Source organism: Podarcis filfolensis (assembly GCF_964270895.1).
Source record: "Podarcis filfolensis genome assembly, chromosome: 3".
Taxonomy (NCBI): domain Eukaryota; kingdom Metazoa; phylum Chordata; class Lepidosauria; order Squamata; family Lacertidae; genus Podarcis; species Podarcis filfolensis.
Genome location: NC_139606.1, coordinates 641,234 through 666,175, shown reverse-complemented (window position 1 = coordinate 666,175; position 24,942 = coordinate 641,234). Strand labels below are relative to the sequence as shown.

At 43.6% G+C, this 24,942-nt stretch overlaps 1 protein-coding gene across 3 annotated transcripts in view; it reads right to left on the bottom strand.

Moving 5' to 3' along the window:
* Positions 1 to 24,942, bottom strand: part of COL4A1 (collagen type IV alpha 1 chain) — a 160,408-nt gene that overhangs the window by 87,514 nt on the left and 47,952 nt on the right. For all 3 annotated transcript variants that reach the window (XM_083606370.1, XM_083606369.1, XM_083606371.1), the window contains exons 12-22: positions 24,699 to 24,740; positions 22,629 to 22,718; positions 20,818 to 20,853; positions 20,024 to 20,083; positions 18,818 to 18,862; positions 17,389 to 17,442; positions 17,228 to 17,269; positions 14,086 to 14,179; positions 6,190 to 6,225; positions 4,480 to 4,644; positions 2,403 to 2,498 (exon numbers count right to left, since the gene is read on the bottom strand). In XM_083606370.1, the coding sequence (XP_083462496.1) occupies positions 2,403 to 2,498; positions 4,480 to 4,644; positions 6,190 to 6,225; positions 14,086 to 14,179; positions 17,228 to 17,269; positions 17,389 to 17,442; positions 18,818 to 18,862; positions 20,024 to 20,083; positions 20,818 to 20,853; positions 22,629 to 22,718; positions 24,699 to 24,740 (760 nt within the window). The remainder of the gene's footprint in view (positions 1 to 2,402; positions 2,499 to 4,479; positions 4,645 to 6,189; positions 6,226 to 14,085; positions 14,180 to 17,227; positions 17,270 to 17,388; positions 17,443 to 18,817; positions 18,863 to 20,023; positions 20,084 to 20,817; positions 20,854 to 22,628; positions 22,719 to 24,698; positions 24,741 to 24,942) is intronic.

Sequence of the window (24,942 nt, the reverse complement as noted above, 5' to 3'; positions counted from 1 at the left end):
CATTTCTTATACATGCTCTTCTTAAATCTCAGCTCATCTGTAAGCTACAATGGTCTCATTAGATGCCTCCCACTTTTTTGTTGTTGGAATTGTCTCCATTTGGTCTTCAACATTTTACCTTTGAGAAACTACCATCCATCTTGGACTCCTTTTGAGCATTTCTGACCATGGAACTTCATCCAGTAGTTCCTTAAGCTTTTTAAAATTGGCCTTCTTAAAGTCCAGAGTGTATGTGTGACTACACTCAGTTTACTCTTCCCTCTGTATAATGAAACCCCAATGCACATGATCACTTCTTCCCAAGGTTCCTAATACTTCCACTTCATTGACCTGTTCCTCCCTGTTGATGAGGACCAGGTCCAAGAGGGCTGACCCTCTTGTTGCTTCTTCCACCTTTTGAGAAATGGAATTGCCATTGATGCAATGGAGGAATTTGTTGGTCCTTACATTCTTGCCGGTGTTTGAATTCCAACAGATATTAGGGAAGTTGAAGTCTCCCATGACTACTATATCTCTCCTTTTTGAATGTTTAGTAATCTGCTATAGGAAGGCATCATCCAAGTTTTCAGTCTGGCTTGGTGGTCTATAGCAGACATCCATAGGAAGGTCACTGGTTTTCCCCCTCTCCTACAATTTTTACCCCTATACTCTCCGTCTGCCTTCCCTGCTCCAGGTCATGGATGGGTACACATCCCTTACATAGAAGAAGAAGAAGAAGAAGAAGAAGAAGAAGAAGAAGAAGAAGAGGAGGAGGAGGAGTAGGAGTTTGGATTTGATATCCTGCTTTATCACTACTGTAAGGAGTCTCAAAGCGGCTAACAATCCCCTTTCCCTTCCTCCCCCATAACAAACACTCTGTGAGGTGAGTGAGGCTGAGAGACTTCAGGGAAGTGTGACTAGCCCAAGGTCACCCAGCAGCTGCATGTGGAGGAGCAGGGAATCGAACCCGGTTCACCAGATTACGAGTCCACTGCTCTTAACCACTACACCACACTGGCTATATAATGCTATATAATATAAGATATATAATGCTACTCTACCTCACCCTGTTTGGTCTATTCCTTTTGAACAGGTTATACCCCTCGAGTTCTACATTCCAGTCATGTTGCCTATTAGGTCATACTTGCCATCCTGTATTAAGAGCTCAAGTTCTTCCTGCATGCTTCCCATACTCTTCATTTGTGTAGAGAAAACTAAAATCACGAGTCATGCCTCTGTCTCCCTTCACAGGGAGTCAACTGTCACCTCTGCACATCTCTTCCCTTTCTGGGGAACGGTACAAATTGTTCTGTACACTGTACCTTCCACGGCCACATCAGTGTGTTCTGAGGTCTGCCACTGCTGTTCTTGCTCCTCTGGCTGAGAATTGGAGAATTGGTGTCCAAGATGAGGGAATGTCATCAACTTTGTAGCTCTAGAGGCACAGCATGCCTCCTGACAGTCCTGCCTTTCTGTGTCACATTCCTCCAGGGGTTCATCTCCTGTATTGGTCAAGCTAGTTGGGGGCTGCTGAGTCACATATTCCCTGACTTCATTTGAGAACCAAGAGCCTCTGGCATTTTTTAAAATGACACTCTCCACAGAAATGCAGGGATGGAGAAAGCTTCACTTGTTGCTTGTTGCCTATCACCAGCTGTTAAAGGTGCAGTGCCTTGATTCACTTTGAAGAAAGGAAAATAGTGATTCTGGCATTGGAGAAGATAGGGCGACTCCTTCCTAGGAGTCGCCTGTCACTGCACACAATCAGCAGCGGCTACCTCCTCCCAGGAAAAAGAGGGGGCAAAGTGACTCCAACTCAAGATGAGAAACGGGCAACTAGGCAGCTCAATTGCATTTTGCTAAGTTATATTTTGTTGATGTGCTGGGCAGGCTAGAGTCATTAGGCTCAGAGGCGGAGCTAGCTGCTCTGGCACCTGGAGCGGCACACATGCTGTGCACCCGAGGGCGGGGCTAGCTGCCCGCAGGGGCAGGGCGAGGGTCCCAGGGGGGTTCTGCCCGTGGCATCCCAGGGGGGCGGCAGTGATGTCACCCCCCCTCAGAGATGACACCCGGGGCGGACCACACCCACTGCACCCTGCCAGTGATTAGGCTATCACTATACATTCCTTGGTGCCTTTGTGTTTGGCAAATGTGCAGGTGTTGTTGGTGTGTAATGTCCTGCTTGAAGGATTGCTGCAGTGTTGGGAGTGACGTGCAGAATGGACCTTGTGGGATTATCTGCCGATACTGCTCTACTATGTCTTTCTTTGCTGTCCCCTGAGCTGTCTGAATGTGCCCATGCCATGCGGGTATGAGTAAGCCCCTGGAATAGCAGGTTCATGGAACTGGTTGTCTAGAACAAGCTCTACTTCTTTTACCTGGAAGGTTCTATATCTATGTACATCCAAGGTCAGTGTTGGTACCTTTTTCTCCCCTTTCTCCCAAGAAGCCATGCTGGCCACGAGGCCCAGGAGGGCCTGGATCACCAGGCTGCCCAGGTTGGCACTCCAGAATTCCATCTGCAGTTGGAATGGGGGGAAAAAACACAGAATGGTTTCTATATGGCAAGTCCTATTTCTAAAAAAATATATGTCAGTGACATGGATCACTCTTACTTGAGTGAAATGGTAAATCACAGGTGCTGCTTGGACCAGTTCTCACAACTGGGGTAGCTGGAAAAAGAGCTACTATAGTTGTAGAAACTGCTGCTGGTTCTATCTGCAACCAGATCCTTCACATGGGACATTTCTCCATGAAACCAGAGCATTATCATGACTAAATATGGACCTGGACTGCCTGCATGGCCTTAAGGCAACCACTGAAGTATATTCCTCTAAAACATAATATAATAAAAAGTTATAATAAAAAGTTATAATAAAATATAATAAAAAGTTATAATAAAAAGTAAACTAAAATAAAACAATTATAAATAAAATAATAAATGAATAAAAATAATATGTAAACCAGAGCTGTTGTATACGCATTAGCATGCAAAAACCTGAATTGAGATGCCACAAAATCATATATATTTTATCTGCTTGCTAAATTTGCTTGGGAGGCTGAATCGGCTTGAAAATAGCCCACAGCATATTTGAGTCAAAATAATGCTAATATTCTCAATTCTAAGATTCTTTTCCAAATTCAGTATTTTACACACTAAAAGTTCATTTACTTCCCATATTTGGCAAACAGTACACACATTTCCCCTTACAGTAGGACAATTTGTATGTGTTTGTGTGAATATGTCAATTTCTGCAAACATACAGTTCAATATTTTGTGCAGCAACAAAGGAAAAAGTTGAACTGATTGTACATTTCTGTTCTCAGGAGCGCGGGGGTGGGGGTCATATACCTCCTCTTAGGTTTCTGTCAGAATGACACTAAGGAGCCCAGCACCTGACAGCAAACCACATATAGCCCTACCAAGTGAACTTCTATATAAAAACAAAAGGGCACACAATTAAGAAAAAGAAACACTGTACTGAGACTATATTAGTAGTTGAATGCTGATAAATTCAGACATCCAAAGAGAACAAACCAGAGGCTACAGGCTCTGATTGTGAAGATCATCTGCCTCTCTTTCAAATATGGCTGGGAAAATCCTTCACCATGGAACCTCTTGAGAAAGGACATTTACAGTATGCTTCAATTATTGACTTCTCCAGTGATTGGGGTGAGAGATGTCTTTAGAAAAGCAATTCATTTGCAGGGTAGCATTATAGTCTCATCTGTGGGACACAATATTTTGGAAGACACATTGACCAAAGGCTTCACCAGAGAAGGCAAGTGTGTGGCTGTAATAGTGAAGGTAAACTAAAAGGCAAGTTCTATAAACTGCAAAAGCAGCAGAACTCGAGGAATTAATTGTGATACCTGAAGGGACAACTTATTCTGCAGCTGCTTCAGGAAACTGTTTCAGCCAGCAGAACCCCTTCATAGCCTCCTAGAGGCCTATAGTTGTTGCTTTCTCTCTGCTTGCAAGGACCGGACATTGCCCCCTTCTGCTTGGAGCCTCAAGCTCTTATGTAACAGGATGCTCTGCTTCAGAAGAAGAGGGTATGCAGTAGTTAGGAGGTGAATCTGAAACCTGTATGTCAGACTAAATTCTGAAATATGTAGAGGATTAAAACTGCCTTGGGAAGCTGACCTAAGACCCTTCCCCCTCAGACCGCTCTGGACCCCTTCCTTCTGAACACATCCCATCAGGACACATCCCAGAAGATCGAGAAGAGACACGACAGAGCTCAGTCAGGAATCAAATATGAAGACACTTACTTGTGAAACCACTTAACCAAGCCAAAGTCAAGGTTTTGAAACAGGAAACAGAAATTTCTTCTAGAATGAGGCACCACATCTGAAAACAAATTCATTTAACCAATTCTAAAAAAACCATAATTTTCTTTTTAACCATTATTATGACCATGGGCGTAACATTTCTTACTATCTCGATTTTTTTGCACTTTAAAAGGACTGTATACTTTGGGCTGCATTTTGACTTGCCTGTTGCAAAAGGTGGGCCTGGAAGCCCTGGTACACCGGGAAGTCCTGGAGGTCCATCTCTTCCTTTTGGCCCAGGCAATGAAGATCCAGGAGACCCCTGGTCACCCTTTTCTCCTCTCTCGCCCGGAAAACCAGGTGCCCCTATTATCCCAGGACTGGGTTGCCCTTGATTACAATAATGCAGTGAAGTAGGCATCAATAAAACCAACAGAAAAAATATTGACCAATAAGTTGTTTAATAACAATAAAATAATTGAAACACCATAATATCAGCTGAGATACCATACTGAAATACAATACTGAATCTGATCCTAAACTACCTCATGAGTTCAAACAATAGCAAGATACCGTATTTTTCGCCCTATAGGACGCACCGGCCCATAGGATGCACCTAAATTTTTTTTTTTGGGGGGGGGGGAATAAAGTAAAAAAAAAATTATTTCCCCCCCACCCAGGCGCGGGGCTGGGGCGGTGGAAGCCCGAGCTTCCCCCTCCCCCAGCCCCCAGAATGGGACCCAGAGCCATGTCGAAGCTGCGTGCAGCTTTGGCATCGCTCTGGGAGCTTGCGGGGCTGGGGGAGGGGGAAGCCCTCCACCAGCCTCCAAACCAGGTCGGGAGACAGCGGGATGGCCCGCTGCGCCTCCCCGCTGTCCCCCGAGTTTGTGGGGCTGGCGACGGGGAGGAGCAGGCTTCTCCCCCCCCCCGCCAGCCTTCTAACCAAGTTGGGGGACAGTGGGATGGCGGCGTTCCGCCTCCCCGCTGTCCCCCGAGCTTGTGGGGCTGGCGGTGGGGCTCTCCTGAAGCCTGGAGAGCGAGAGGGGTCGGTGTGCACCGACCCCTCTCGCTCTCCAGGCTTCAGCGAAAGCCTGCATTTGCCCCATAGGACGCACACACATTTCCCCTTCATTTTTGGAGGGGAAAAAGTGCGTCCTATAGGGCAAAAAATGCGGTAGCTTATTTATCAGAGCTACTTGTTCAACCTAATTCCTAGAAACATCCACCTGCATAGGGCCTATTGAGGGCAGTATTTTCCTAATGAGTCCCACCAGGGCAAGGATTTCCACCTGTGTAACAGTGTTGCCCCCCCCAGCCCCCTCCCTCCACAAATCTGCTCCAGAGGGTTAGGAGAACCCCTAGAACAGATTTAGGGAGCAAACAGGGAGAGGAAAGGGGAGAACATTCCATTGCACATGCAGAAATTTCTGTACTATCAGAACAATTGCCATAGTGCTATGCTGGATTTCACTCGTGAAGTTCAAACATGCAGAGTGAGCTTGGTGAGCTGTTTATGCGCAGTACTGAAGCAATATGCCCAAGAGAAATTTTTGTAGAAATGTGTTAAACTGGGCACTGACATTTGTCTAAAAGTTTTTTTTTCTTGTTCCCAGCAGACCTTGGTGCAACCCATTTCATCTTAAGACTGTGACCAAATGTAGAATTAAGGCTCCAGCATCATCCAAACTCGCTTCCCCCTCTCCCCACATTGCTCTGTTTACCATCTAGCCTGATGAAGAGATCATGAGAACTTAAAAGCTTCTGTGCCATTCTGTGATATTTTGGTGGCCTTAGAAATGTATTGCCCTAATATGGATTTTGGAATTCTTTTAGTGGACCAACACTTTTATCTTTTTGTGCAAAAAGTTTTAGAATTTACGTGGAAAGGCAATACGCACCCTAAAACAAGACAACCAAATAATGAAACAGTCTTACCTGGTAGACCTGGTGCCCCTGGTAGACCTGGAAAACCTGCAAAAGCAAAGGTAGTGGATTCTTAGATAGTAAAGATTTGAACTGCTTGGTATAATTCCAGGGACAGTCCTAGAATTAGAGAAGCCTCCCTCGTTTCTGAATTGATCTCATAATGTCCCGGTTTTACTTTTCCCCCTCCTGCACATCTCGGAGAACAATTAAAAGCGATGCTGGGGTGGGTGGGTGTAGGTGTGTAGGTCGCTGGATCATCATCTTGTCGTGGTGAGTTGGCTTGCATGTTCCTATGACCCTTGTGAGCGAAGCTGTCGGGAATCTCATACTCCCAACAGGGTCACTCAAGGTGGTGAGGTCAAAGGGAAGGAGCTAGACAAAGAATGATCCAAGAAGTCCTCAATGGCAGAAGAGGCGGATGATAACAAGCAATATGTTACAATGGCTGTGGAGGCGGATGAAGGCTGCAGCAGTTAGGAATCTACCGGTTTGTCGTGACTACTTCATGCCATCGGAACAGAGCCCTACTACGAAGACTATGCGTTGGTCAGCATGCACTGATCTACACACATAAAACAAATCCACGCACAGGTGTTTTCCAAAAACCCAGTCCAAACCCCAAAAGTCCTATGGCGATTGGCAAATGGTAATTGGGGCAGGATCGTGAAATCTGGAAGCCCCTAGTCATGAACCGGCACATGGGCGGTGGATACAGATTCAGTTGTTCTAACTCTAGGAAAGAGGCAGTTGAGCAGCTCAGCAGCTGTATCCATGACTGAGCAGCCCTTTTTAGGATCCACTCTGCTCACCCCGAAAAGGGGAAGGGGCTAGAAAAGGTGCCCTAAACATAGTCTGCCTTCCTTTTTCCCTGACTGGATTACCGCGCCCAGTGGGGTCACCACTTAGCGGTCATAAAAGACAATTGAACTTTGAAACATGGAATATACGGACTTTGTCAGATAACACAGACAGTGAGCATCCTGAACGCAGAACTGCCATCATTGCAAGAGAGCTGTGACGTTTTAACATCGATATTGCAGCACTTCAAGAGACTCGAAGAGCAGGCAAGGGACAACTGAAGGAAGAAAAAGGAGGCTACTTTTCTTCTGGAAAGGTCTATCTGAACAAGAACATCAAATACATGGGGCAGGCTTCGCTATCAAAAACGATGTTGTGAAGCTCCTGTCAGAAGTCCCTATTGGCATTAATGAGCGATTCTCAACCCTTCGAATAAAGCTCACCAAAAACCAACAGGCTACTATTATAAGCGCTTATACACCAACACTGGATGCCGATGAAGACATTAAAGAAAAATTTTACTCTCAGCTGGATACCGTCCTATCAGAGACGCCTAAGGAAGATAAAATTATCCTCCTGGGTGATATGTGCAGCGCACAACCAACACACTCTTTCAACAGAAAAATAAATTTAAAGCTTCATGGAAGCATCCTCAGTAAAACCACTGGCACTTCTTAGACTATGTTATTGTCTGTGCTAAAAATCGCCATGATGTGCTCCTTACCAGAACTATGACAAGCGCCGATGACGGCTGGACAGATAGTGATCTAATATGCTCCACGATGGCTATTGAGATTATACCTCAACGCAGGCTGCAAGGAAGGAAGCCAAGGCGCAAAATGAACACTCAAGCCCTTCAAGATCCCATTAAGCGGGATTGCTTCCAAACAACTCTTAAGGACCATCTGCTTTCAGAATTCCCTGATAACACCAAGAAACACTGGACCAAGCAAAAAACATTCATTATTGCAGCCTGTGAACAAACTATTGGACACCAAACCAAGAAACACCAGGAGTGGTTTGATGAGAATTACAGTGAGACTGAATGCATGATTGACAAGAAAGGGAAGGCCTTTCAGATCTGGCAAACAGATAGAAACTGTGCCACTAAGAAAAAAACCCTATGCCAACGCTAAGGCTGAGGTTCAAAGAAGAACCAGAGAACTAAAAAACACCTGGTGGATAAAAAAAGCTCAAGAGATCCAGCACTTAGCTGACACTCATGATGCACAGAGTTTCTTTAAAGCCACAAAGACCATCTATGGACCAATAAATCATGGCATATGCCCCCTACGCTCAGCAGACGGCATCACATTTCTAAAAGATAAAGAAGCTATTACATTGTGCTGGAAAGAACATTACCAACATTTCCTTAACCGCAACTCCCCCGTAGCTGCTGAGTTTCTCTCACAAATTCTGCAAAAACAAGTTAGAGATGAGCTTGCAGTATCTACAAATGTACAACTATTAACCAAATGAAAAACAGCTATTAACCAAATGAAAAACAACAAAGCCACTGGGATACCTGCCAAAATCTTCAAAGTGGGTGGAACTGAACTTACACAACAACTTCACAAGCTCATTGAAAAAATCTGGGAAAGAGAAGAGATCCCAGCAGACTTTAGGGATAGTGAAATTATCAATCTCTTTAAAAAAAGGTGACAGAACTGATTGTGGAAACTATTGAGGCATCTCTCTATTAGCTGCGGCTGGCAAAATTCTTGTAAGGATCTTAGCAAACTGTCTCTTAACAATATCCGAGGTGACCCTTCCCAAAATAGTTTCCGGCCTTCTAGGGGGACAGTGGATATGATTTTCACCGCTCGACAGCTTCAAGAAAAATGCAGAGAGAAAAACCAACCCCTGTATATGGCGTTTATTGACCTGACTAAGGCTTTCGACACTGTAAATCGTAATGCCCTGTGGACTGTCCTTCTGAGAATTGGCTGCGCAGATAAATTTGTAAACATCATTTGGCTCCTCCATGATAATATGACAGCAACAATCGCAGATAACAATGGCTCTCAAAGTGAACCATTCACAGTGGGATCAGGTGTTAAACAGGGTTGTGTTTCCACAACTCTATTCATTATTTTCATTGCCATGATCCTATACTTTGTCGAAGGGAAATGTCAGGGAACTGACATCGGAGCCAGAAGTGGAGACAAGGCTCCCAAGCGATGCCGGAGAAGGGCCCAGCAGGGAGAGAGGGAACTCATCAGCTGGGGAAGGAAATCAGCGTAACACCAGGGATAAAGGGGGGTGGATGGGGGAATCGGAGAGGGGGCTCCAGGACTCTTCGCCGGAGACCAGCGGGGAGAGCACAGGTCCTCCGCTACCCACACCCACCCTGCGCAGAAGACTTACGCGCAGGGAAAGTAGGCGTAGACTTGGCGTCAAAGAACTTCTTTGCTGGAAGAAGTTCAAGAAACGCCCACTGACGGATTCTGCTAGTGACTGAAACAGCCACGAAGTGAAGGGCTGTCCAGCCAGGAAAAGGTTTAACCAGGCAACCTAGCCAGGAGTGGCGGCAACTTACGCACGAGCAACCCCATATAACCATTACAGGAAACTCTCTACCGGAGTAGAAATCACATATCGAACAGATGGAAGCTCTTTAATCTGAGCAGGCTAAAAGCAAAGAGTAAGGTTTCCGTAACTTCCGTCACAGAGCTTCAGTATGCTGATGACAACGTAGTGTGCACACACTCAGAGGATGACCTCCAAACCATCCTAAATATCTTCACAGAAGCTTACGAAAAGCTTGGCCTGTCACTCAACTTCCAAAAAACCAACATGCTGCACCAACAAGTACAAAATAACCCCTCTGCAGCGCCACAAATCCAACTCAATGGTGTAACGTTGGAAAATGTTGATCACTTCTCCTACCTAGGCAGTTATCTTTCCACAAGGGCCAACATTGATGCTGAAATCCAGCATCACCTGAGCTATTGCGAGTGCGGTTTTCTCCCGATTGAAATGCAGACTGTTTGAGAACTGGGACATTCGCAGGGAAACCAAAATGCTTGTTTACAAAGCTATTGTACTACCAACCTTACTATATGCTTGTGAAACATGGACCACTTATCAACGCCATCTCCAACTCCTCGAAAGATTCCATCAACGGTGTCTCCAAAAAATTTTACACATCACTTGGGAAGACATGCAAGCTAATATCAGTGTACTGGAAGAAGCAAAGATCACCAGTGTTGAAGCAATGATTCTTTAACATCAACTTCGTTGGACTGATCATGTTGTGCGGATGCCTGATCGTCTTTCCAAAGCAACTACTCTATTCTGAACTTAAAAATGGAAAGCATAATGCTGGTCGTCGACAAAAGAGGTTTAAAGACTGTCTCAAGGCAAATCTAAAAAAATGTAGTATAAACTCTGACAACTGGGAAACACTGGCCTGCGAGTGCTCCAGTTGGAGAACAGCCTTTACCAAAGGTGTCATGGGCTTTGAAGACACTCAAACACAAGGGAGAAATGTGCTAGGAGGAAGGCACGCTTGGCAAATCCACACCGGGATCAATTCCTGCCCAGAAACCAATGTCCCCACTGTGGAAGGACGTGTGGTTCCAGAACTGGTTCCAGAACTTACGGACTTAAAACCATGTTTATGGAAGACAATCTTACTCGGCTACAACTGATCGCCAAAGAAAGAAGAAAGGTGCAAAAACAGAGTCCTGTTTATCCTGAAAATGAAATACCTGAACCAAATGAAGGAAATGGTGAAGCTGGCATACAAAGCCCTTCCTATAATTTTGAAGGAAAATGCCGCTAATCCACTTTAAATTATTTAATTGCAATACTTCCACAACCAGCCATTTTTTAGGAAATTCATAGACTGTTTATTCCTTTATTGGAAATGGAGCCTTACACTGTCTACTCAGAAGTCCCACTGTATTCAATGGAGCTTATTCCCAGGTAACTGGGTAAAGACTGCACAACCTTCAATAATAATTGAATCCTGGGAAGTAGGTGAGATGGAGAGGTTGCAACTGGCTGAAGGTGACAGATGTGTATGTGTACATGACATTTATGTGTGGAGTGAGATCAAATGCAGAGGAAACGCTTCCTGGTGTAGAATAGAACATCCCAATTTTCATCTGAGAAATGTTGGAGGGTATGTATAGGTCTAATTATCACTCCATATCATGACAAACATATAATTCATGAAAAAGCTCAACATGAACTGGGCATGATATCAGATGTGGATCTAATCATGTACAATTTTACATAAAATGAATTGGGGCCAATTAAGATACCCAATAGTAGACCTACTGAAATCAATGGACTTATCCTGAGTGGGACTAATGGCTGGATATTGCCTTATATCATTACTTAATTATTATGTATAGCAGGCACTTTATCTAATTATGCACTTCATTTTCCTGATCTATTGGTAGATAGATAGCTAAACTTTATTTATCTATATAAATATATAAAACAAGCAATATATATAATTAAAAAGACAACTATGGGTAAAAAGGACAATCAAATGGTCAAGATTATCGTTCAGATAGTGGCCTCATTGCACCTTTGATAAACCTAGCAACCTTTGCTGTTGTCTGATCCTTTTGATCTGATAACAGAAAGAACAGTGTGGCCTCAGATGGGCGGCCTGGGATGGTAAGCAGGAGTGGCGTGATGATCTCATTCCTCAGATCTTTATAAAGGGGACAGGACAGGAGAACATGAGCCACTGTTTCCAGATTGCCATCTCCACAGAGGCAGAGTCGTTTCTCAGTTGGAATCTTTTGGTATCAGCCCTCAAGTACGGCAGAGGGCATCACATACAATCTGGCCAGTGTGAAGGCACATCTGTATTTTGGGATAGTTAATTTATACAAATATGGTGCCAGGGAATCAAACTGAGAGGGGGGGCAAAAGGCATACCAAGGACAGAGTTTCTTTATAATGGCCAGATTGTTCTGTTGCTCTAAGTCTTTCAGACGCTGTTCAATTAGCCTTTTTGCTTTAATAAAACCTATTGTGAGAAGCTGATGTGGGTGGAGTCCGCAGGAGAGGAATTTTTGGTGCACAATTTTGGACCACACACTTTTATGGGGGTCTTGTGTCACTAAGGGCAGTAGACCGGGAGGATTTAGATTTAAACGGAGCCAATAATTAAGAGTTCTTTCCCAGGACCAAGCTTCTACAGAGGGAAGACTTGCCTCTAGTTGTAATGCTGCATTTGGGACACAAGGTGGTACAGAAAAAATCTGCCTTAAAAATTTGGATTGGACAGTTTCTATAATACTACAATGATTACCTGTCCAAATTTGGGCCCTGTAAAGTATCTGCGCCAAAGATTTGGCTTGAAAAACTTCTAGGGATGCTGGGATGTATTTGCCGCCCTGGCAAAAACGGGACAGCATCTTAGCACTTTGGGCTGCTTTTTCTTTAACAGATTTTTGGTGTACATCCCATGACCCCAATGACTGGAAGACTATGCCCAGGTATTTAAAGGCTTTAACCTGCTCAATTGGGTGATTGTCCATGCTTCAGCTATGTAATCTATGTTTCCTTGAGAAAACCATGACTTTGGTTTTCTGATAGTTTACCACCAGCTGTTCTCTCCTGTAGTATGCTGAGAATTCTCCTATCAACCTTTTAAGGCCTATTTCTGTTCGGGATAGGAGGACCGCATCATCAGCATATAAGAGCACTGAGATTGGTTTTGTGGCCAATTTAGGAGCATGGAACTCCGGAGATGTTAAGCTTTTAACCATGTCATTGATATATAAGTTAAATAATGCTGGGGCTAAAATGGAGCCTTGCATAACCCCCTTAGTGGCTGGTACAGGGCCTACGAGTTGGCCATTTGTGGAGGATCTTACGTACGACACAATATCTTTATATAGGCCATTAATCAAAAATAATAATCTTTTATCTATACTGGATGTATTCAGTTTGGCCCAGAGTTTTACTTGTGAAATTGAATCAAAGGCAGCCTTCAAATCAATGAAGGCTGCATTTAAGACCCCACGGGCTTTCTTGGCGCATTTGTCAATAAGATGTGCTAAGACAAAACAGTTATCTATGGTACATCTGTCTTGCCTAAATCCAGCTTGCTCCTCCGCCAAGATAGCCTCAGTGTCCATCCAACTGGTTAATTTGATATAGAGATGTTTTGCATATAATTTGCTTGGTATAGGTAAAAGACTAATAGGTCTGTAACTCGCTGGGTCCAATGTGGGGCCCTTTTTATAAATTGGGATGATTATCGCCTTGGCCCACCCTTCGGGAAATAGGCCTGTTGAATCAATGTGGGAGAATATTGTCGCCAGCAGGGGGGCCCACCACCAGTGTTGGTCTTCAGAAGTTCTGTGGCAATATAATCTATGCCAGGGGCCTTGTTGTTCTTTAGCTATGCGATCAAATTCTCTACCTCCTCTGTGGTTACAAGTGACCAGTGAGGTGAAACCTCTGGTTGAACGCTTGGCTTGTTAAGCTGAGCTTCCTTATCATAAAACAATGATTGAAAGTTTCGGATCCACTCTCGGGGTTCAACGGTACAAATGGGTCTGTTACACTCCTGGTCCAGTAGGCCAGATATGGTATGCCAAAAGCAAGTTGGGTCTTTCTCGTGTGAAGCCTTGACCAGGCTTTGCCATGCGATTCACTCGGCTTTTTGTTTTTTCTTCTTTAATAGTTGTTTGTAGTTCCGTCTTATGGAGATATATGTGGTAAATAAAGGGGGTGCCACAGTATTCCTATATTTGCGATAAATTGTTCTCAAATGCTTCCTTGTTTGTCTGCGCTCTGTGTCAAACCAGCTTGCTAGATCGCTCGCCCTCTTTGTGGCTGTATTCTGTATCGCAGATGATAATTGTGTTTTCAGCTTTTCTATAAGTATCTTAAAAAGCTCTAGCACCACAGCCGTGGAGTTAGTTGAAACAATAGCAGAATGTATATTCTTTAGCTCCACTGATTGAAGGAGGAGGATTAAGTCTATTGAATGAATGCACTGAATTTAGAGAAAGAAAGAATCAGCTACAATCTCAGCAGGAAGTCAATTAAATCATTTTTTAAACTAAATTGAATTAATTTCTTGATCAAGTTAATATAATGAAATAATTAACAATTAGCAATATTTACCTTTTTGACCTGGTTCACCTTTTTGTCCAGGAATTCCTGGAGGACCTGAGTCGCCTTTCTCACCTATTACTTCTTGATCTCCAATCCCTATAACCTGAATAACAGGGGAAATAGTATGATGTAGATTAATAAAAAAAAAAAACCAAATGCTTTCAGCCTTCTAACAGATAAGAACTATTGGGTTCAATCCTGTATACAAGTGGCTTGCTAAAATCTTCTACTCTGACTTCTACTCTGTGCATAATCATCAAGTTTAGGCTTGCAAGGGTTTGTTTTTAGCACAATCTCAAACCCCTTCGGTTCTATACATTTATCTAATTAAAGCGGCTAAAAATAGTCCTTGTAAGAGTGAGAGGGGATGTGGGGTTTTGGCTCCAAGGTAAGCTGTGGTGCCACATACTACAGAGGCCTCACCACCCAGGTGCTTTAAGTAAAGCAACTTTACTTTAAGTAAAAACTGGAGAACTGGGCGCAAGCTAACAAAATGAACTTCAATAGGGACAAATGTAAGGTCCTGCACTTTGGCAGGAAGAACAAGATGAACAAATACAGGATGGGGGACACCTGGCTTACTAACAGTACTGGTGAAAAGGATCTAGGGATCTTGGTGGACCGCAAGCTTAGCATGACTCAACAGTGTGATGCAGCAGCAAAAAAGCTAATGCTATTCTAGGCTGCATCAACAGAAGTATAGTGCCCAAATCAAGAGAAGTCATAGTCCCATTCTATTCTGCCTTAGTCAGACCACACTTGGAATATTGTGTGCAATCTTGGGCACCACAATTTAAGATGGATGTTGACAAGATGGAAAGTGCACAGAGGAGGGCAACCAAGATGATCAAGGGTCTGGAAACCAAGCCTGGAAAAGAGGAGACTGAGAGGAGATATGATAGCCATCTTCAAATATCTGAAGGGCTTGTCACATGGAGGAGGGAACATGCTTGCTTTTTTCCAGCTCTGGAGGGTAGGACTCGAATCAATGGCTTCAAGTTGCAAGAAAGGAGATTCCGACTAAACATTTGGAAAAACTTTCTGACAGTAAGAGCTGTTCAGCAGTGGAAGAGACTCCCATGAGAGGGGGTGGACTCTCTTTCCCTGGAGATTTTTAAGCAGAAGCTGGATGGCCACCTCTCATGGATGCTTTAGTTGAGATTCCTGCATTACAGGGGGTTGGACTGGGTGACCCTTGGGATCCCTTCCAACTCTAAGATTCTGTAATTCTATGAATTAACCCCAACACAGATATGTGAGGAAGGCCAGAGGGATGAGGCCTGATGAAAAGGATATAAAAGAACATATAATGAATTTATTTTATCCATTTTATTAATGGCTCTGCCACCTTTCAAGAAGAATATTCTTTCCAAGGTGATTTACATAAAATAAAAACATATCAATAAAAAACTCACGTTATACAGGCTCACAGAACTGCTAAACCTCGCCAAAGGTCTTTGAGGTTTTTCAAAGCCTCCCCAAAAGTACCAGTAAGATTAACTCTATAAACTTATCACATTATACCAACTAACGATCCAACAACAGAGCACAGTTGCCAAGACTAGGCCACACAATCAGATTCTGTAATGTAGAGTGGGATAATACTTAACACTTGGAATTGGGAAGTACCTTTGCCATGGAATTGGGAAGTACCTTTGTCCACCTGAGCCATGAACTCACAAGGCAAGCCACTATTATTTCATTACTGGCATCCACATCTGAAAAATGTGAACTAGTCTCATTTAACTTCCCTTTGTGGATCTAAAGTGGTGCCCTCCAGGCCAGTTTGCCCATTTACCAGTTGCAATCTTTTGTCCACTAGTTATAGTCAGGTCACATTTGAAGGAAAGGAATGTGTGATACAAATGCAAGAGTATGTGGTGTTGGAAGAACTCATGATTTTTTGTATGTGTTTTCTCAAGCTACAAGTGAAGCAGAGACAGAAGTTTGTGTGCAGGTTGTGTACATTTATTTCATAGAAAGTTCTGCACTTAGCCAAGAAGAACCACGTGCACAAATATAGGATGGGGGACAACTAGCAGTTCAAGTGAAAAGGATCTAGAGGTCTTAGTGAACAAGCAGCTGAACTTGAGTCAACAGTGTGGTGCAGTAGCAAAAAAAGACTAATGCTATTGTAGGTTGCATCAACAGAAGTCTAGTGTCCAGATCAAGGGAAGCAATAGTACCACTCCATTCTGCCTTGGTCAGACTACACCTGAAATACAGTGTCCAATTCTGGGCTCCAAAATGTAAGAAGGATGTTGACAAGCTGGAAGGTGTGCAGAGGAGGGCAACCAAGATGATCAAGGTTCTGGAAACCAAGCCTTATGAGGAATGGTTGAAGGAGTTGGGTATGTTTAGCCTGGAATAGAGGAGACTGAGACGAGATAGGATAGGCATCTTCAAGTATCACAAGGGCTGTCTCATGAAAGATGTAGCAAGCTTGTTTTCTCCTGTTCTGTAGGGTAGGACTTGAACCAATGGCTTCAAGTTACAATAAAGGAGATTCCAACTAAATGTCAGGGAAAACTTTCTGATGGTAAGAGCTGTTTGACAGTAGAACGGTTTCTCTCTGGAATTTGTGCACCTTGGAGGTTTTTAAGCAGAGGTTGGATGGCCATCAGTCATGGATGCTTTAGTTTAGATTCCTGCATTGCAGGGGGTTTGACTAGATGACCCTTTGGTCCCTTCCAACTCTACAATTCTGTGATTCTATGATTCTTCTGAAGTGGATGCACCGTACTACTGGAAAGTAAGAAAAACTGTCTCTGTGCAATTCAAACACAAATTTGTTACATATAAGGAAATATCAAATTTTGATCACATGAAAAAAGAAAGCATCACAGATGAATCAATATTTTTGCATAGTCCCTTTCTAAGCATTAAATTAAGAAACCATGGGAAAAGCTACAACCTAGTGATGGATCACACTACCTTCATATGCATGACACCCCAGCTTCAATCCCTTGGTGTCTCCAGTTGGAATGATGAGAGCAGCTGTTGGAAATGATATTTGCCAGCTGCTGCAAGTCAGAGTAGGCAGCTCTGGACTACATGGACAAATAGTCTGACCTAGCCTATGGCAGTTTCCTATGTTCCATTTATTATAGTTAAAAGAGACATTCATTTAAGCACATAGTTTAATACTTACTATTCCTGGAGGTCCTGAAGGACCTGCTGCACCCTTATCTCCCTGAAAAAAATAAAAAAGTTAAATTCTAAAGCTGACTAAAGGAAACATTATTATTAATTGCAATATTGCGAATGAAAGCTAAAGTACATGCCAGTACATTTTCAAATGGATCTACTTACTTTAGGACCACTTATTCCGGGCAGTCCTGGAAATCCTGGGGGGCCAGTTTCTCCCTACACATATAATAATAATAATAACAATAATGATAATAATAATAGTTTTCATTAACTGTGGTATTTGTAAATCAAGACAAGCGCCTTAAGATTATTTTAACCTCAATCCATTAACTGTCATCCATCCTCCAACCGCCTCCAGACACTCACACAGGACATTCACCACCTCCACTGGTGCTGATTTAAACAAGAGGTAGAGCTGGGTACCATCCGCATACTGGTGAACACCCAGCCCAAACCCCTGATGATCTCTGCCAGCAGCTTCATATAGATGTTGAAAAGCATGGGAGAGAGGACAGAGCCCTGAGGTACCCCACAAGTGAGAGCCCCCAACACCACTTTCTGGACACGGCCCAGGAGGAAGGAGTGGAACTGGTGCATAACAAGTGTCCCCAGTTCCCAACCCTCATAGATGGTTCAAAAGGATTCCATGGTCAATGGTATGAAAAACTGCTGAGAGATCCAGCAGAACCAGGAAACAGCTTTCAACTCTGTCCCTAGTCCACTGGAGACCACTGACCAGCAGGACCAGGGCAGTTTCAGTCCCGAATGGAAGAGATCAAAATGGTTCACATCCTCCAGATATGCCTGAAGTTGTTCAGCGACCACCCGCTCAGTCACCTTGTCCAGGAATGGAAGATTTGAGACTGGGCAATAATTGGCCATAGTGGCTTGGTCCAAGTAAGTTTTTTTTAAAAAAGTAGTTTAATAACCACTTCTTTAAGGGGTTCCGGGAAGACTTCCTCATAGAGGGAAGCATTTGCTATCCCATGGAGCCCATTGCCCATCCCTGCCTCGCTCACTTTTATGAGCCAGGATGGTCAAGTATCAAGGAGACACGTGGTCAGTTTCAGTCAACCAAGCAGCCTGTAGACATCCTCAGAAATAACAGGCTGAAACTGATACAGCTTGACCAGAGAGAGCACCAGTACTCTCCCGACCCAGCACTGCTATCATGGTAGAGTCTGCTTCCTTCTGAATTTGAACAATTATATCTGCAAAAAAACTTTGCAAAATCATTACAGGAGATATTAGAGTCTTTAGCAGACTCCAAGCCACCTGAAGGAGTCTCCTGGAAATGTTTTCTGCAAATGCAGTAAAGGGGCAACAAAGGTCCTCTTTGCTGTCACCATTGCTACTTGGTAGGCTTGATGTTGAGCTCTCCTCCGTGTTTGGTCCATGGCCTTTTAAACTGTGTGGTGCAGGGTTCTTGTTTTTGTTTGTTGTTATGATATGTATTTTTGTGTTTTTATATTGTAAACTATGCAGTGTTCATCTGATGAAGGGTTGTATAGAATTGTAATAATTAAATTTCAGAGATAAAAGCTTTTAGAAGTATGTAAAAGCAATATTGAAGAAAATTGAAAATACATACAGTTCTTCCCTTCTCTCCATTTTCTCCGTCCTTTCCAGGTCTTCCCTGAAATGTAAATAGTTTCATATAAATCCCTACAACTATTTTTTTAATGTTGAAACTGCAGAGTAAATGGCATGTTTCCTTCCCTAGCTTGTCTTAGAAAGCATTTACCGTAGTTTTTCCAAGCTTTCTCAAAGTCTCATAGGAAAAACCTGGAGAAAATGAATGCTTGGGGAATCATTCCTCACCACTGTCACTAGGGTTGCTTCCAGCTATCTTCCATGCAGCCATGCAAGTCTCAAGTATCACCCACTCCTTCCCATCCCACCCACAATCCTCCAATCCTATCCCTTTACTTTTCACCATGTTGCTGGCTGAAGCTGCTGCCTTGGCCATGGTGGCAAGTGGGAGGGAGGAAAGGAGGAAAGGAGGAAAGGAGGAAGGAAGGTGCCGCCTCCTGTTGGAGTTATAGGACAGTGAAATCCCCCCCAAAAAGCTTCAAATGTAGAGCTGTATGTAACCACAGTGGCAAGGAATCTCTCTGCACGGAAGCAGAAGGATGTGAGAACACCCTCAAAGGAAGAATGGTTGATGAAAACCTTGGAATACACAGAACTGATAAGAGATACAAATCTAGAATCATTTAAGGAGGACTGGAAACCCTTTTCTGGTCCATTTAAAAAGTTATTTTCCATATGTGAAGTCCATAGCAGGGTTTGAAGATTAAGGGGGGAAATAGCAGAACACATTAAGAAACCTGTTAAAGAAGATGAAAGTGGATAGGGTGGGATTATAAAATGCAATTGTCTGTATTCTTGATTATAAACATTGATGGTGGGTGAGTGGGAAGTCACTGGTATTGTAGAATTGGATAGAACTGTTGAGTGACAAAATGTAACTTTTAAGCTCAAAATAAAATAACCTATTAGTTCAAAATCTTCTAGTAAAATTCACATTTTTAAAAAATTAAGCAAGTTCTATCATCTTTACTTGATTGATTCATATGTCAAAAATAATCAAATTCTTCCTGCATTGAAATCATTCCTCCCTTAAAAAAAGACAACACACTATTTCAATCAGAAACAAAGCCAACCCACAAAATTCCCTGTAGTACAAATCTTGCTTTCAGATCATCTTGTTGAGATTACTAATATGTTTAACAGAAATCACTAAATGGCTGGAGAAGCAAAAGCAAATTGATTAATAAATACTAAGCATACATACCCGTGGACCAGGTTTTCCAGGTTCACCTTTCTGCCCTTTCTCACTTAATCCTGGTGATCCCTTTTTTTAAAAAAATGCCATTAGTGTAAGTTATTGAAGTCTACAGTGGTACCACAAGTTACAAACGTAGGGCCACTGGGCATTGCCAATGTCACTGTGTGTCCATGGTTCCATTTCTTGTGTGTCCTCTTAACCCTTTCTTTTGCTCATTGGCATAGATTTTCTTCACCAGTTCAGTCTCCAATCCTTGTTCTGAGGAGGGCTTCTGTAGGCATTCTGCCAAGGGGGCTATGTGAGTGCTGTGTTGGACTCCTTCCTTCCTTTTGCATGCTGTATTCAAAAAACTGTGGTTGTGAGAGGTGGAAAGAGACTCAAAGTCCTGCATGTAGGGATGTCGGGGGACTCTCAGGAGTGGGGCCGCTCCTGCTTGTGCTATAGGAGGTCATTAACTGGGGGCGCTGCGCTAGCGCTGGGCAAGCTGGGTTGAAGGGAGGAGGGCTGAGCTTGTTACCATGAGTTCATTGGCTCCCTCCATGATTTGGGGGGGGGAGTCATGTAGGCATCATTGCCAGAACAACCCCTGACTGCTGGGAATTTCTGAGCATTTGTGGTGTGCTCATGTCTGGCTGCTGTTTATGCAGCATTTTGGAATTTTTGAGTGTTGTAGTCTCTCCCGCCCTGAGCATGGGGTGAGCATGTATAGGACACAGCAGCTGAGGATTGCTATAGCATTGCTCAGTAAGTCAGTAAAATGAATTCAGGATCCCCAAAATACAGATCAGTTTTAAACTTACTGGAGATCCAGGGTCACCCTTTTCACCAGGAGCACCCTAATGGAATGACAAAACAAAGTAGATTAATATAATGAGGCATCAGCTAAACCCTCCCATTTAAAACACAGTAATTTTTCAAGACTCTCCAAACCTTGAAAATGTTAGGGTTACTGTCTTGCGTAATGTTTTGTTTTTGAAAAGTTTCAGATTCTCTGATATAATCTGCTTATAAGAAACTGCTGAAAAGAAAACAGGTTTACAGGTCGATTGTGATCAGAGAACCTTCAGTCCCCTTGAATCAGAAGTGAGGAACCTTATGGGCTCTGCGAGCCAGATCTTTATTGGGCCAAATTTGACAGGTGGGTGGGACATACTACCTCTCAATCACCTGGTGCCACCATGAAGTCAGGTGACTGAGTGCTTTGATGCCCCAAAGTTGAGACTTCAGAGCACCACACAGAGCTTGCAAAAAGCTATCAGCTGACAGGTAGTGGATCTGAAGCCTGCTTTCCCTAGTCAATGCCCAATTAGGAATGCAGTTTAAGGCTCCCATTGTGCACTTGCAGCCACATCTCTACCATACCAATTTGGCCCATGTGCTGGAGGTTTCCAATTCCTGCTTTAAAACAGTGCCCTGAATCTGCTGAAATGCAGAAATGCCCATCCAATGGCAGACCTATGTCCTGATTCATGGGGGTGCACACTGCTGCAGAGAGGTGATGGTCCAAACAAGAGGGAGATGAGGCACCTCAGGGTTCCAGGCAGACAAAGGCTAACAAAGCCCGGATCAGCACCTTGGAGAGTGACCTAGGTTTGGTTCTGCATCTAGGCAGTTAAAAGGGCAAGGCCCTTCCTCTGCAGTTTGTTGGCTTCTTCTAGGCCAGGGGTCAGCAACCTTTTTCAGCAGGGGCCGGTTCACTGTCCCTCAGACCTTGTGGTGGGCCGGACTATATTTTTTTTTTTGGGGGGGGTAAATGAACAAATTCCTATGCCCCTCAAATAACCCAGAGATGCATTTTAAATAAAAGGACACATTGTACTCATGTAAAAACATGCTGATTCCCGGACCATCTGCGGGCCATATTTAGAAGGCGATTGGGTCGGATCCAGCCCCCAGGCCTTAATTTGCCTATCCATGTTCTAGGCTGTAGGCTTCTGAGCTTTAGGGCTCTCCTGCTCCCCAAAGGGGTCTATCAAAGTCTGGCAGCAGAGGTGTCTCCTCAGGGTTCCGACAGACACAGGCTTAGATCTCTCTTCCAAAAGGCAGCTGCCACTCTGCCTGCAAAGATTCTTGGTTTGTGACCCCATCAAGTTGAAGAGGTGAGAAAACCCTCCCTATGGATTATACTATTATGTGTATGTTTCAGTGGCATATGGACAGGCCTAAGGGGGATCTCCCACTGGAATAAATTTGGTTGGTCTATGGAGCTTCTAACCTACATCTCACTGAGCTATTTTCATGCTGTCACATCTAGTTTGGTCTTTTGTGCACTCACAGAGGGCATGGCAAATGAGTGGTGGGCGTGGGTCAAAGAATGAACAAATATTCCAGAGAGAATAATTTACTTACCAAAAAAAAAAAAGGAAAAGGAGAAAATTGATGGACTTCTGACTATCGATTTATACTTCTCTTCCCTCAGTAATCCCTATCACAACTGATAGCTTTTGGAAATTAATGATTGTATTTGACTTCCTTTTAATCAGAGTAGACCCACTGAAATAAACTGACCTGTGAGTCATGGCCATTAAATTCAGCATGTCTACTCTGAGTAAAAGTTTGTGAATGCAGCCCAATGCCACTGATATCAGAAGAACAAAATGCACACACTCACAGTCTCTCCACGTATTACTACGGTTCCTTTCTCTTGCTGTTGAGGAGCAGTTCCCTGGGGACCTGGAGGGCCCATGGCACCCCGTTCACCCTAGAGTTGCATGCAAGAAGGATTAAAATAAAATTAGCTACAAGAGGAATACTTAGAAAACAATTTTCTAAGTATTAAGACTTTGATTCTCTTCAAAAAATTTGTTTTGTTTTAAAGTTCATTATTATCAAACAAATAATAAAACTCATTGTATTTTATCTACCTGCTTACCAGCAGCGGCCAGGTGAACAGGGGTTGGGGGGTTGTCACTGCAGCTTACCCAAACAGCACATGAGGGTTGTGTGGAGCCACTCCTGGAGCCAACCTAGTGCTCACACCTGCAACTCCACCCCACTGGTTATTACTGCAGGTTACCTTTTTAAAAGAATTTCTCTAAGTATTTCTAAGTATTTCCAAAATATAATGACATACAATTATCCACAATTCTATTCACCAGCTCTCCATGGGCAAGTGCCCTGGCTTTCTTGGGAGGACTCCCAGTAGCCTCTGAAAGATGCTTTTGGCATTGTAGTTTGGAGAAGTCCTCCCCCAGTGCTGTGATCCAGTGCTGCCACTGGGTGCAGCCATTTATGGGTTTTGGCACAGCGGTGGAGTGAGCAACAACATGAGAATGGGTCTTTTCTGCAGTGGCTCCCTGTTTGCAGAATGCTTTCCCCAGGAAGGCTAAAGATATGTAACAAAGGTGCCAGGAAAAAACTGCGAGAGGGAGTATTGTTTTTTTATTGTTACTATTTTTGTCTTTTTATATTGTAAACCACCCTGTTTGGACTTGTAGTTTTTGGTATCTTCTTGGTGGTCAGTAGGATTGCATACCATTCTGAGTAGCACATTTCCTCTTGCTCAGTGACCAGGACCTTCACTTTCCTCTTGGACTTGATAATAACATCTTTCAAAACCTCCTATTGCCCACAAAGACCACTGTGGAAAATGCTGTGTCCGCCTCCCAGGGTTTCAGCCAGTGTTCTGCAGGCGACAATGCCCATTACCATTAATAATGCCACAAACTGGGAGGCATCCAATGTGGCATCTGCCATGACAGCCGCTGCCCTAGAAATCTTAAGGAGGCTCTTGCATATGTACTTGAGATGCTGTTGGGGGTTTGTGAGGTGTAGTAAATTCAGGTGTAGTAAAGAATAAGGCTGTGCAGGATGTGTGGATGAAGTGGGGTGTGGACAGCCTGTCTCTCATCTGAACTCAGCCCTGCTATCTGCCCCAAGAGCAGATTGGGAGATAGAGGGGTCTCTCAAATGGCAGTCTGTGTGTCAGGCATTGATGGGGCCCTGCGCTTAACAGCTCTCCTAGGAGCTAAGAGATGTATATGTGAAAAATTGCAACCTTTTCCCTTGAGCATAGTCAGAGGAAAGGAAGAGAGGGGGAGAATTTTGAAGAATTTTAAGATTTTATATACAAGCAATCCTTGTTTTGCATGGGGGTTCCATTCTGGACCCCCACGCACATCAGTGAGGCATGTGTAAAATTGCTCTGCCCCCTTTCATGACTTCTTTATTAGGTTTGGGGGACCGTTTCCGGGTTGGGCACCATGTGTGTGTGTGTGTGTGTGTGTGTGTGCGATTGTGCGTCATTTGGTGCACCTAAATTGGTCTTTGCCTGTAGTAAGAGGAGTGGAGGAAAGCATTTTCAAAAGGGTGGGAGAAAGCTGCTGAAAGGAAGGCTAGGACACAGTGGAAGGGAGAGTATTCAGGAGTAGATGAAGGTAGAATTAAGCAAGAGGATTAGAATAACAAGCCTGAAGATGAAATGTATACAAGAGGCCACAAGCAACATGACTGGTTTGTCAGAAGGCAGGAACAAACTGGTTTGGGAGCCCAGCCTACTCTTGAAGCGGAGTGGGGAGCCCAGCCTTACCCTGCCTCATCCACTAGGTGGAGCCACAGCCTAATCCAATGACCAACACAGGCAATGGGAAATCACTGAGCTTACCCCAGTACTCTCATTTCCCTACCCTATTATAGAGGTACATAGAATATTTGCTTATGACTTTCAAAAGAACAAACTTACCTTATCACCCTTTGGTCCTTGGAAGCTTAAACCCATATGACCCTGAGGACACAAGGAAGAGGCATTTTATAACAAAATAAGTTAATCAAAGCAACTATATAAAAGTGCTCCCTCACATACATGTAAACACACTAGAATGCAAAGACCCAGTGCAGGAGATGGGATTTGAATCAAAGACCTCAGATGGCAACAGAGTCTACAACCTGCCAAGGGAGATCGTTCCACTGTCAAACAGCTCTTACTG